The sequence below is a fragment of the Phalaenopsis equestris genome, unplaced genomic scaffold, assembly GCF_001263595.1.
Source record: "Phalaenopsis equestris unplaced genomic scaffold, ASM126359v1 Scaffold000136, whole genome shotgun sequence".
NCBI lineage: Eukaryota > Viridiplantae > Streptophyta > Magnoliopsida > Asparagales > Orchidaceae > Phalaenopsis > Phalaenopsis equestris.
This window is the reverse complement of record NW_018164578.1, coordinates 297,178-311,367: the sequence shown is the minus strand read 5'-3', so window position 1 is coordinate 311,367 and position 14,190 is coordinate 297,178. Positions and strand designations below refer to the sequence as shown.

Sequence of the window (14,190 nt, the reverse complement as noted above, 5' to 3'; positions counted from 1 at the left end):
CAAATCTCTTAGTTTGCAGGATTGGGTCTATCGCTGAGGTCTACACTTATCTCTCGGGAAGGTGTAGTATTCGCGGTATCAGGCACGATTATGCAAACTATCAGACTAATGAGATCCATTTGGTCTCATTTTTCAAAAATTAAAACATACTACTTTTAAAACTCAAACTATATATCTTTTATACTTAAATTAAATCTCAAAAATTATTTTCATATACCATATTTTCAAATCTATATCAATCTCGAAAAAAAAGTTGACCGACAAGCTTCAAAAAGGCCTCCATTTTCTCTTAGTGATTTTAATGCAACATCCACGCAACCCTTAATGAATAGTGACAAATTCTGAAGTAATAGTCAGTCATTCTCTATTCCTCATTAACTCCACCAAATAGTTATCACGAGACCACCTTACGTCTTAGGAGATGTGCATGCTTCGGATCAGAGGGTGCATTTGATCATGAGATTATTCCGATCCTCCTAAATCCTAAAGCCATAGGCAAAGCTTACACTAGAGAAGAGGACCTCTTGGCTTGCTCAGTACTATGTGTTAGTTAGCATATGTGTTAGTTAGCATAATAATAGTTGTTGCTTAACTTATTACAAAGTTATGGGTGGATAATCATCATTCTTCTCCAATCAAAGTTAAGGATAGAACTCAAGAATCTCAAATATAACCTATAAAACATAATGCTTCTAGATCTTCAAGTTTTCCATAAAATATATGTCGATCACTAACATATGATCCCATCCTCTCACATCTATCATAGAAAATAATAAAATATGAAAGCTTCCACGGTTATTAAATACTAATATTACCTACAAAACATAATGCTTCAAGATCTTCAAGTTTTCCAAAAAATATATGTCGATCAATAACATATGCTCCTATCCTCTTACATCTTTCATAGAAAATAATAAAATATGAAAGCTTCTACGGTTATTAAATACTTGAATTAATGAAAAGTACAAAAGTTCTTAAAACCATTCATTTATTTATTTAATATTATAAGACAATACAATGATGTGCATTATCAATCATGTCATGAATTCTTAGCATGAAAACATGAATTAGTTATTGGCCAATATCGAAGGAATGCAAGAGTTAGCATAGCAGTAAGCATTTTCTTGATATGCTACATGGAATTTTGCAGTTAATAGCAGCTTTTAAAAACTTTCATTAATTTTTTTTAAAAAAATCCTAACAAAGTGTGCCATCTCAGCAATATTTTCATCATAAAATGCATGAAATTGTGGCGCACCTGCCAAATTGGCTTGCTAAGTACTGCTGCACCATCCTCATTGGCATCAAGGAGGCCACTGTTCAGAATATTCTCCACAGAATCTTGCCGAGGAAATTCCTCCATGGTATTAGCACAAGTAGATGCAACAATCATGTCAAAATTAGATGATTCCAACTCCATTGAACATCGTTCGAAAATTTCATGCCATGATGCCATATCATTCATTGTTTTGGTACCAGTAAAGGTTAATCCACCATCAGACTCATTTGCAAGACTGTGCATGCCAACTTGAGCAACTGTGAAAGAATTAAAAGTAGGTATTTCAGCCTGCAATCTCTGATAGCCACCTGAAAGGCTTCCCAAAGATAGGGATCAAACAAGAACACAGGCATAATATAATCAGAAAATTGTAATCTTACATGGATGATCTTTTTCTGGAGCTATATCACAAGAATTTGCAAGTTTGACATTCATCCGAGGTCCATATTGCTGCATCGTAAGGAAAGAGTTGTATCGGGAACTTGATTGAAAAATATCTGCTGCATCGAATTTCGCTTTAGATACACTGGAGGAAAGGGTGAATGATTGAAATGTGAATCAGTTATCTATATTGAATCTGATGACACATAACAGATAGGCAGGGAGTACCAAATAGACCTGAATCATCTTCATATTCTGATAAATGTGTGATATTAGGACTTTCAAGATTGGCGGCTAATGAAGGCGACTGGCTTTGATTTACAGAGGAGTTGGAACGTGCAGGACTATCTACATGGGTAATACGTGAGATTGTGCCATCCTCTCTTGGTTGAAGAAATTTTGTTTTGTTACCCTGAGAATAAAATGTGAGAATTAATCATTGGGTAAAAGTAGTTCCTAGCCCACCTCTCCCTCCCCCCGCTCTCTCTCTCTCACTAAATACTTGAGTCCATTTGAACATCTTACATCCATTGACAAAACTGAATCACCCAAATAAGCATTGGAACCTCTAATCACCACACTGGGTATTAGTTAAAGCTACTAGAAGAAGTTTATTTGGATAGCTTCCAATTAAATTAAGAAGCCAAAAAATTTTGAATATGTATTTTTAAGAAAACTGAAACCACCACAACATTTCAGACCAATAAATTCAAATATGAACATAATTAATATGCCAAATTCATTTTCTCCTCTATCTTTCATCGATTTTCTTTGAAGTTCTTCAGCTTCCCAATAGTTAACCATATTAAATTAAGGAGCATGTTTATTTTTTTTTTTCTGATCAAGGATAGATGAGAAACAACTAGCCGAAAGAGCCGCAAGAAAAAAATCGAACACCCACTGTTCTTACTGTCAAGTTCCCCATACCTTGGGTGCAGTCCTCGAAGACTCACAGAAAGGCAGTTAAGGCAAGGAGAGAGAATCAAGAAAACAAAATTTAGCTTATATTTTTTGAAGAATAGTAAGGGCACTTTTTTCCCTTTTAAAGTCAATGAAGAAAACAGCCAAATGAGAGCCAAAACAGGGAATGAACTCAAACCTTGACTTCATGGTAGTGTACAAGAACAATATGCATTAATTCCCTGCAAAAACAAAAATAATATAGTGAATGATTTGTAAATGGATAGAAGTTTGTATAGAGTAACATGATTGATGAAAAAAAAATATGAGATTTCGTTCCACTAGTGCAAAAAAGTAGGTAGCAGGGACTAGGAAATGTCATCTAAGGACTTCAGACAGCAAAATAATGCATTCGAGAAACTTTAGTTCGGTGGTGGTTGGGAGGTGTTGTGGGGGAGTGGGGTGTTGCGGGAGCTGGTTAAACCCTATTCCTCCTCCCTTGCAGGGGATGGAACTGCCACTAAATTTTGAACATCAAACAAATAGTTAACATCACCCACAACAGTAAAATTGCTGCTCACAATCTAAATCTTTGCTTATCACAATCATAATCTTCGTTCAATGAATTTGATGCCCTATAACTTTCTCTATCTTCTAAATTCCAAAATTTTACATTAGTTATACTTATTTTGATATTTAAACATTTCGATGAACTATAAAGTTAATAAAACTCACTTTGAAGCTTTCACTGTTTTCTCGAGTGTCATGATCTTATGCACTTTGTATTTTTTGCTTTTTAAACATTAGATTAACCATGAATATGCTAGAGACTACATAACCACAAATTTAATAGAAAATAAGAAATATTTTAAGTTTAACTTTTTGAGAAAAAAGGAGGGAATGCCCAAGTATTAGGCCTGTGACATTGCAGCTTTAACTTAAGTTGAATTAACATAAATTTAATTTATTAGTAGATTTCAAATGGAGGAATATTTCAGATCACAACATTAGATAGGAAGATCAGGCCATCATGAGTCCACAGATGAAGATGGATCGGATCATCAACTGAAAATCATAAAAGAGAGATCAAGTTCCTGAAAAATGGATCATTTGATCAAAATCTAGACCTATGGCAATGACAGAATGCCCCGAATAATCGACACGTTCACCCGTTTACCAAGCAGAGTCTCACGAAATCTTCCTTCTTTGCCTTCAATTACATCGGAAAATGACTTGTAAACTTTATTATGACCATCTCTCATGGGTTGTCCGCGGATCCCATTATCAAAAAGTGTATCCACGGCCTCTTGTACCAATTTCTCCTGACACATTACTAATTCCCCTGGTGTAGATCTACTTGTTGCTAATAGATCGGTAAGAGTATTGTTCCGATAGATAACTCTTCTATAGAGTTCATTAATATCCGAACTCATTAGTTTACAATATGATAAGGATCAATTTTGCATTTTAAACTTACAACAACAATAACAACAACAACAAAGCCTTAATCCCACTACGTGGGGTCGGCTACATGAATCCTTTTCTCCATTGTGTCCTATTTAGTGTCATATTTTCATTTAGTTCTGGTAAATTAAGATCATTTTTAATACAATAAGCCCAAGTCTTCCTAGGTCTACCTCTGTCTTTCTTAACACAAGTCAAATTTAAAACATCTACTCTCCTAATCGGATCATCTAATGGTCGACGTTTAATATGACCAAACCATCTAAGACGACTTTCTCTAATTTGTCTGTCACAGGAGCTACACCAACCCTATCACGAATATATTCATTCCGCATTTTGTCTCTAAGTGTCAAGCCACTCATCCACCTAATCATTCTCATCTCGGCAACACTTAACTTATTATTATGCTTCTCTTTTAAAGGCCAACATTCAGCGCCATAGAGCATCTAATGGTCAACTTATTATGGATAAATTTGCATCCGAATTTTAAATTTAGTTTTAAGTTTCCCTCTTTTATGGACATGGTTTTGGAAATTTAATTTTTTTATAGCCCCACGCACCACCACAACCACTTTTTTTTCTCCTAATTCTATCAACCCCTGCCCCAACTTGTTTTCCCGACTATAAGAAAAACCTACAAGATTCCTTTCTCCGTTTCTTCTTTTTTTAATTTTTTTGTCATCAAAGAGCTGACGGTTTTTCTATGGCATTGTTTAATGTGGAATATCATGAATTGGGGATTCATACTTGGTTAATAGGTTTGTGTAGAGAAATCTTATAACAGATGAAGATTTTACCTTGAGATTAATAAAATCTCTAGTTTTTCTTAAGCCATTTTATTTATAAAAGCAAACTAATTTCTATTTCATCATTTCAGATGAACGACCGATCAGTTTATTCATAATTTAAAACATTTATCTAGGTTATATGACATTATTGAGAACTTGGTATCTATTGTTTTTTGTTATTTATTCTAATAATAAGGGTTACTACCTACTAAGCAATTACCTTTTATTTATTTTATTTTATTTTTTTGAATTCCTAAATAGTTTCAGTTTCAATTTTCAGTCTTAACTGCACTTATATCGATCATATCTGTATCCAAAGTTAAAAAAAAAACAATAATATGATTTTTTAACTGAATTATGAAAGGTTTAGAATGTTTATTGTAAGAATCGTGTAGCTTTGTTTATGTTACTAATTTCGTCACACAAAATTGTGATTGTTTTGTTTCTCTTTTTTTTTTCTAAGTTAATGTTTTTAAACTGTTTTTGTTAGGTTTGGCTTAATTCTTTTTTTCAAATTTAATAGTTGATGACAGCAGCATTTTAGATTTTATCTCACTATAATTAATAATAAATATTATATCCTTTAATATTCATACTCATGGTGTGTCTTATTTGAAAGAAAAAATGATAGATTGAAGTAATATGAATTGAAGTTTTGTTGATTTTAATTTATTAGGAGTTTAAAGATTTATAAATTCTAATCTCCAATATATGTTATAGAAATATTTTGTTGAACACCAACAGTTTTCAGCTGCACATAATTCTACTAATTTTTTTAAGCCGCCAATCTTGATCCCAGGTCTGAATAAAAAATATTGAGAAACATTTTGAAAATTTTTATTTATGCTCCCGATTCCAAAAATTTTTGGTTCTGCCACCATGATCGAATGTTACTTATTTTATAAAATTAGTTTAATAAGGTCAATATTCATCTAAAATCATGGAGTTAGTTTAGACAAGATAATGCTGAATTCAATTAAATTCCTATAGTAAATTTCCAGATTAAAAGCTTACATTTCTCAGTAAAAATAAATCCATGACTTTTTCCAATCCTTCTTCTATTTCCCCACTTGCCTTGGCATGGCAGCGTAGCAACAATAACATTTTCATATGGTTCAACAACAAATTCATTTCAACCCCACACATGGTCTGTTTTTCCAAATTCACTGCAATCACCTCCCTTATAACCCTGATGATGAATCCCCTCTTATCCGCACTATCACAAATCAACCTGACGATAACAAATCAAAGAGAAACGGACCATATGTAAACATTGCAAGAAATTTGGTCATCTGAAAGAGAAGTGTTGGAAAATGCATAGAAAGCCTGCAAATTGGAAGCTCAACAAAGTCAAAGGTGATGGAGAAAGAACAAACATCTTCTCAAAGTGGCCCAATCAATTCCTTTGACTAACAATGTACCCAAAAACTTATAAGGTGATGCAATTATTTCATCCACCTATCTCATAGATAAGATACTTAGCAAAGTGCTAAGCTTTAACAAATCTCTCAACTCCCTCATAAAATCCTATCCAAATATTCAATACTTCAACGCCCTCTTCAAATTTTGGCTCCAACTAAAAATGTATGAAACATACACATGAAGGTGTTCATAAGACTACTCTTTACAAAATAATTGTTGAACAAAAGAGCATTATCAAGTTCCTTCTAGGACTCAACAAGTAATTAGATGAAGTCAAAGGAGAATAATGGGAACCAAACCTCTTCTCTCAATTCATGAAGCTTTACTAGAGTATGAAGGGAGAAAAGCAAAAGGAAATTCTTGATAACAGTTAATTCCACTACATAAAATGTTGACAAGCCGGTTTTATACACTCACAAATCGCCCAGAACAGTAAATTAAAACAACAAACCCTAGAGTGAACATTAAAAGAAACTTGGTCATCTGAAAGAGAAGAGTTAGAAAATTTATGAAAAGACTGCAGATTGGAAGCCCAACAAAATCAAAAGTGATGGGAAAAATCAGGTAAACAAAGCATCAAATAAAGACAAGTCTTACGAACATAGTCCATTCAGTAAGAAACAATTTGAAGCTCTCCAAAGAATTCTGGGACAATATTCTGAACCTTAAACTAGCCATCTAGCACATCAAAGCAGTCTTTCATCTGCTTTTGTTGCTCTCAATAGAAAGAATCAACCTTGGATAGTGAACTCCGGAGCATCATACCACATGACAGGTGATATCGCTGCTTTTCAATAATTCCATTCTTGCAAACACCATGGTGCAGTTAGAACCATAGATGACTCTCTCTTATCTGTGGAAGGAAGAGGAAGTGTGAAACTCACAAATGATTTTATTTTTCCAGTTGTGTTTTATGTCCCTAAACTTTATTGCAATTTATTGTCTACCAGTAAACTCACTTGAGACATGAATTGTATTACTAAATTCTACCTAATTTACGTGAATTTCAAGTAATGAACTTGAGGAAGGTGATTGGCCCTGTTGATATGTATTATGGACTCTATCAGCTTACAAGGACTCCCACTTCAAAAAGATCATCCCTTCATTCACATACCTTTGAGTCAAGTCTTATATTTGAGTCGGTTTTTCATGTGAGTCAAGTTATATTATGTTATGAAATTTTCGCCATAGACATTCTAACTTCCATGATATTAAGAAATAGCATCCCCGTTAATATATCAAGAAAAAGCTTAGTTCACTTCAGCGTGAACTTTGTCAATTTGCTAAAAATACTTGACAAGTCTACCCAAGCCTGAAATATAAACCAACACATCCCGCAAAATGAGCAACACAAATGGAGCTAGATGGTTTGTCACCTTCATTGATTACAACACGAGCCACTTGGACCTTTCTCATGAAAGAAAAATCTGAAACTGACAGCATATTTGAAACCTTTAACAACATGAACCTCACCCAATTTCATAGCAAAATTCAAATTCTAAAAACTGATAATACAAAAGACTACTATAACTCCACTCTCGGCTCTTATCTGTCCAAAAATGACATCATTTACATAAACTCTTGTATTGACACACCTCAATAAAATGAAGTGGTTGAGAGAAAGAGCAAATATATCAAAGTGGCCCGATCAATTCTATTCACTAACAATGTACCCAAACACCTATGGGGTCATGCAATTCTCACATCCTCATATCTTATAAATAGGATGCCTAGCAAATTGGTAAACTTTAACAAAAACCTCTCTACACCCTAATAAAATCTTACCCACATATTTAATCCTTCACCTCCAACATACCACTAAAAATTTATGGTTGTATCACTTTTGTTAATCTACATCAACCAAACCAGACCAAACTGGAACCACGTTCAATCAAATGCAACTTTAAGGGCTACACTTCAAACAAAAAAATGTATAAATGTTGTTCTCCAGAAACAAAAAAATGTTATAACTCCATGGATATCACCTCTTTGAAAACCAACCTTATTACCCCAAACCTACATTTAGGGGGATAGTCGAAGTGAACAACAAATTTAAGATACCATTATGAATATTGTTATATCTCTAATGAATCCACTCTTGTTCCCACTATCACAAATAAACCTGAAGATAACAAATCAAAGAGGAACACACCTTAGTGTAAATATTGCATGAAACATGGTTATCTGAAGGAGAAGTGTTAGAAATTTCTGGAAAGCCGGCAGAATTGAAGCCCAACAAAGTCAACGTGATGGAGAAAATCAAGCAAACAACCCTTATATCCCGATAAATCCACTCTTATCCCCACTATCATAAATCAAATAAAATTTGTTACTCCACTGTATCCTCTCACAGCTTCCACCAAGAACAAAGAACACTATGTGTACTCCAGAAAGAAAAAACCTAGTGAACATGTAAAGGACAGCATCCAAAATCAATAGTGCACATCACCAGAACCAACTCCACACACTCTAAGAATTCATACAGAGCTTGGATCAACACATCGTGAACACCAAGAGGAAGAAGAACAAGTTAGCAGAAAATACCTAATAGAAGAAACCGTGGCATGAAAAATTATCCTCTTATAAATATTTTGTTCAGAATTTGGATAATGTGTTAAGTCCCAAATTCAATCCAAGAGTATGTTGTTCACAATTTGGATCCAAGAGGCCTTATCTATTCCTATTTGAAAACAGGCTGTGAAAGAAGTGATTCTTGCCCTTGAAAAGAATGGCACCGAGATCAAAACAACTTTGAAAATTTTATAAGGTGCAAATGAGTTTTCACTGTGAAATACAACGCAGATGGGAGCAAAGAAAGGTTCAAGGCTAAGACTAATAGCAAAATGGTTCACACGGTCTTATTGGAAGACCTACCAAGTGATATTTAAGCAGTGGCAAAACTCAAGATAGTAAGAGTATTGCAGTCATTAGTTGTAAATCAGGATTGGCCTTTACATCAGCTAGACATTAAAAATGTATCTCTTAATGGGGATCTTGAGGAAGAAGTGTACATGAAAATACCTTTAGAATTTAAAGAACAAAATAAGCAATCAGTTGGTGTGCAAACTAAAAAATCATTGCATTTGTTGAAATAATTTCCTGGAGCATGGTTTGAAAGAATCATTAAGACTATTCTTGCCAATGTGTATTATCAGTGTCAGATTGATCACAATTTGTTTGTGAAATCAAATCAAGAATATATGATAGTCATCCTTATTATATATGTAGAAGGCATCATTCTTACGGGTAGTGATGTGAGGGAACTCGAAAAAAATCAAAAGAATAATGACTTGTGAGATTGAGATCAAAAATCTTGGAGCTTTAAGTTAATTTTTGAGAATAGAAGTAGCTAGATTCAGGAATGGCCTTGTCATATCCCAACAAAAATATATCCTCAGCTTATTAAAGGTGATAAGAATGTTGAGATGTAAATTAATTGATACTCCTATTGATCCTAATCGACGAGCATCCAAAGTACAAAATAACACCCAGTTGGAAAAAGAGAGATCAAAGACTTGTGGGGAAACTTAATTATCTTTCATATACAAGACCTGAATTTTTTTCTTTTTTTTTTTTTTTTTATGGATGAGCTAACACATGAATGATCCAAATGAAAATAATTTAGAAGCGGCCTTTCAAATCCTGAGGCACCTAAAGACAACTCCAAGACGTGGATTAATATTCAAGAAGATAGAAAACCGTGAAATTGAAATCTACATTGAAGCTAGCCGGGCAAAAGAGCAGACCGATAGAATATCACTGTTCATTTATATGGGGTTAACCTTATTACTTGGAGAAGTAAAAAGTACGTTGTGGTGACAAGAAGCAGTATAGAATCTGAGTAACGTGCCCTCGCCCTAGGAAGTTGTGAAGGGATGTGACTAAATAAATTATTGGTGAAACTTTACATTGAGAACAAAAACACTATTAAAATGTTCAATGATAATCAATCAACATCAGAATTTCAAAGAATCTAGTACGTTGTGATCAAACCAACCATATAAATATTGACACACTTCATCTCTGGAAAGTCAATGGAAGGAATTTTCAGCTAAGATATATCCCTACTCAGTATCAGATTACTAACATTCTTACCAAGACTCTTCCTTGGCACCACATCAGTGAACTAAGCCGCAAGTTTGGGATGTATGACATACAACCCAACTTGATGGGAAGTGTTGATATTGAAATCCAGTTCAAGAAGCCATTGGTCATCTATTATATTTGAGGGGGAAAAAGTATTCTCTCTTAATTATCCATTATTGTGTTTTTTATTTCTTTCCTTTTTATCATGATGATTTGATTTTCCCTCCAATTGTATGAGGGTCAATCTGCACTGTATATATATTTGTTATTTACTTAATAAAAAATTAGAGATTTTATTCTTCCCAAATATCTACAGTTACCATAACAATAACATTATTGTAGCTGAGAACCAGCTCTACTACTCTAGCTGAAGGGGATTGAAATTTCAGTAGTAGACCAATTCATTAAAAAAGATAACGTCCTTGCTTGCTATTTTTAGATGAAATTTATGAAAATTTTTAATTCAGTACCTGTGGGGACCCCTACCGCTCATCTTACAGAAATCCTAACAGCTTCAAAAAATCTTTTGCACATCTAATCACAAATCATAGATAGAAACATAAATATGAAGTTTCAACCAATAACAAAATTTGATGGTGTGATTGCAAACTAGAAATGGATCATGCAAAGGTAATATGGACCATGATTAGAAGTTTCAGGCCCTGCAGAACCGTTTTCTCAACAAACACGAACAAATTGCTGATCAAATAACCACAATGATGGCTTCCATTGAATCTATGGTTGCATGTATACCATCACCATTATCTGCTTGACCATCTGGTTAGAAGGTAGAAAAACATCCAACAATAATTTAAAAATCTGTAGAAGTGCCATTAACAAGGAGAGAAGAGAAAGCTGACTTTCCCATTAACGTCGAAACAAAGTTAGAACTACCCAACTACAATAGGACAATCGAAGCAGATTTAATAGATAACTCGTTCGAACTTAGTCGGCCATACATCATTATGTACGATTGTTCAGATAGAAAGAAGATTGCCTTTGCACTATTGAGGTTATTCTCTTAACGAGGTAGAATTCACAAACAAAGAAGATTTGTTAGCCCTGGCATGGCCCAAGTTTAAGAGATTGTTGAAAACAAAATTCTATCCCATTAGATATAAAGAAAAGTGGATTCAATGGCAGAATGAACAGAGAACGACTAGAGTGTGCTAGATGATCACACAGCAGATTTTAGAAGGCAAGAAACTACTTAAGAAATCTTTTTGAACGAGAAATTAATCTTCAAGATGTATATATTAGGACTTCATTAGAGTTTTCAGACAGTAAATTTTTCCAGTTGCCAATGTCCTTGAAGCTACATTAAAAGCATAGCAGTAGAAGAAAGAATAGGCCTTTTTCCAAAGAATAAAATTATAGCATGAAATTATAAAGGAAAAATTGTAGGAAACAACCACAAAAGTGTGAGACATCCGACCTTCATGCTGTCATTAAAAAAAATCAAGATAATCTCAAATTTTGATGGAATTTGTATAAAAAACGAAGCCAATGTGGGAAGAAAAGATACAGACCATCATCATCACCTTTAAAGAAGTAATTGAATTTGGTTCCATATATAAGTTAGACCTTACATTAGCTCTGATGTTACATATACATGTCAACAAAAAGGTTAAGGAGGAATCTTTTCACCTTAATCTTCAATGAAGCATATTTCTCGTTGATTTTATCAATAACGGGGTAAGAATAACTTGATTTTCAAAGATTTTGTTGAAAAACTAGGTTAATTTATTACAAAACATCCAAAAATTTAATCTTTGAATTCGTACATTTAAGTAATAATTGTCAAATTACTGAACAATGTTTCTTAAGAGATTTTATTAATGAGATAATTTGTAAAATTATTCTATTGAATCTATGGGAAGCCATTTTGAGAAGTCCTGATCTATGGTATAGGAATGTTATAATTTATGAAAACAACAAAGATTTGAGCTAGTAAAAGAAAATAGAAAGTGTAGAGCCAATCAATTTTTTGTTTCATCTTTTTAGAAGATGGGGAAGACCAGCAAACCAGAAGGTCCTAAAATAATGTCAAGAGCTCTATTCCTAAAGAAAATCATTAAAGAGCAATCCCGATTGTTGATCCGTAGTTTACCCAAGAGGATGGCCATCACAACACAATAAGAACAATACTACAAAGAAGAAACGAAAGAATAAGTTTAAGGAGTAAAAAAAAAAGTGCTCGTTTGTTTGTAGAACAGAATATGCTAAAATGGGAGCTGCAATCCGAGACAATCTCTTTTGGAAAAACTATTCAAATCACACTATTGTTTAGAAAGATGAAGTCATCAGGAATTCACATATAAAAACATATCACCAATCAAATGTCATGCAAAGAAGAATAAAGCCAGAGAATTTTGTTCGTTAGATTGCAATACAAATTACAATGAACTTTTAAATTTAAATTTATTTTGAAATAGTATGTATTTTAAATTTTAAATTCTAAATGAAGTTTCCTTCTTTTGTAGAATTAGTTTATGAAAGATGTGTTTGTTCCTTGTTTTATGGAAATAATTTAAGAAGGATAGAATTTCTCCTAAATTGTGCTATTATTTTAGGAGAAGAATAGCAGATAACATTAAATTTGAATTAATTCCTACTTAAGTTGGTTATTTAAAGGCCAAAATTCCTAAAATGAAAAACTCAAAATTATCCCAATCCTTCTTCTATTTCCTCTCTTGCCTTAGCTGAGTTATAGTAGTGATGGAACCTAAGTAGACCACAACATTGCAGTGAAGTTTATTAAAGGCCATAATGCTATGGTGAATGAGGTGTTGTGGCAGACAACCAGATTATGCTACTCTGACTAAAGAGGCCTAGGGTTTCAAAAGTTGACTGATACTTACAAAGCATGAAAAAAAGGATAGTTATTTTTGGTGGAAACAATCCTAATTTGTTTATATTTCCCTTAAGAATCCTAACTCTCATAGTAGAAAGGTTTTATTGATTCAAAAAGTTTTATGCACATTAAATTATGAATTAAAATATTCGATTGAATTATATCGGCCTTTAATGCAGAGTCTGCACCCACCTTGCCATAGTGGTCCTTCACTAAAACATTAAAGTATGTTGTATTTGTTAAAATTTGTCAAGGGATGAGCATTTATCTTAAATACAGAAATTTCATGAACTAACAACTTTCCAAAGAAAAAAGGATAAATTGGAAAATAAAAGTAACCATCTGGTCAAAATTAAGCTTTTAAAGTATTCCAAAAGGAAACCACTTGTAGCTCCAACATTACATGAAAATTAATCTCAAATACTGCGAATTTAAATGCTACTTGAAATTGAGATAGATGTAGAATTGGTAACAGAAGCTATTGCCAGTTGAATAAAATAAAAAAAAATTAGGAAGAAGTAAAAGCAAGGCATGACTGTACAGGATTGCGGTGAGTAAATAACAGCTAATTTAGCTGGAAAAAGAACACATGCTAAAATAAATCACAACATGCAATTAATAACCTGCAACACGGACAATAAAAACATAGCTCATTTAATCATATAAAAGGGAATCATATGGCCTACAGTATAAATGATCTATAATGCATCAGAAAATTACAAAAGAAAAAAAAAGCAGAGAACATTATTCATTCTCATAAGGCTAATTCCAACTAATTAAAATAAAGGTACTTGACAATCGAAAGAAAGGCTTTCTGAATAATATAATACACTCAAACCACAAAACATAACAAGCTGTGAAAGAAATGTGCTCTCATACTCCTCCAGCATCCAGTAACTTCGCCTTTGAAAGTTCTCATCATCTTCTCCATGAGCATAATAACAATGCAAAACATCTATGCTTCCAGCCTGGAAATTTTTGACATGTTGAAGCAGCTTATTACTCTTGATAAGTCA

The 14,190-nt window shown here is 33.3% G+C and overlaps 1 protein-coding gene across 5 annotated transcripts in view; it reads right to left on the bottom strand.

Annotated features, from left to right (window-relative positions):
• LOC110021636 (calmodulin-binding transcription activator 2) overlaps nt 1-14,190 on the bottom strand; it is a 40,002-nt gene that overhangs the window by 16,377 nt on the left and 9,435 nt on the right. Inside the window, exons 4-8 of one of the 5 annotated variants that reach the window (XM_020720199.1) lie at nt 14,054-14,142; nt 2,760-2,802; nt 1,889-2,072; nt 1,660-1,779; nt 1,259-1,536 (exon numbers count right to left, since the gene is read on the bottom strand). In XM_020720199.1, the coding sequence (XP_020575858.1) occupies nt 1,259-1,536; nt 1,660-1,779; nt 1,889-2,072; nt 2,760-2,802; nt 14,054-14,142 (714 nt within the window). The remainder of the gene's footprint in view (nt 1-1,258; nt 1,537-1,659; nt 1,780-1,888; nt 2,073-2,759; nt 2,803-14,053; nt 14,143-14,190) is intronic. The other 4 variants (XM_020720200.1, XM_020720201.1, XM_020720202.1 and 1 more) reach the window with 4 other exon arrangements.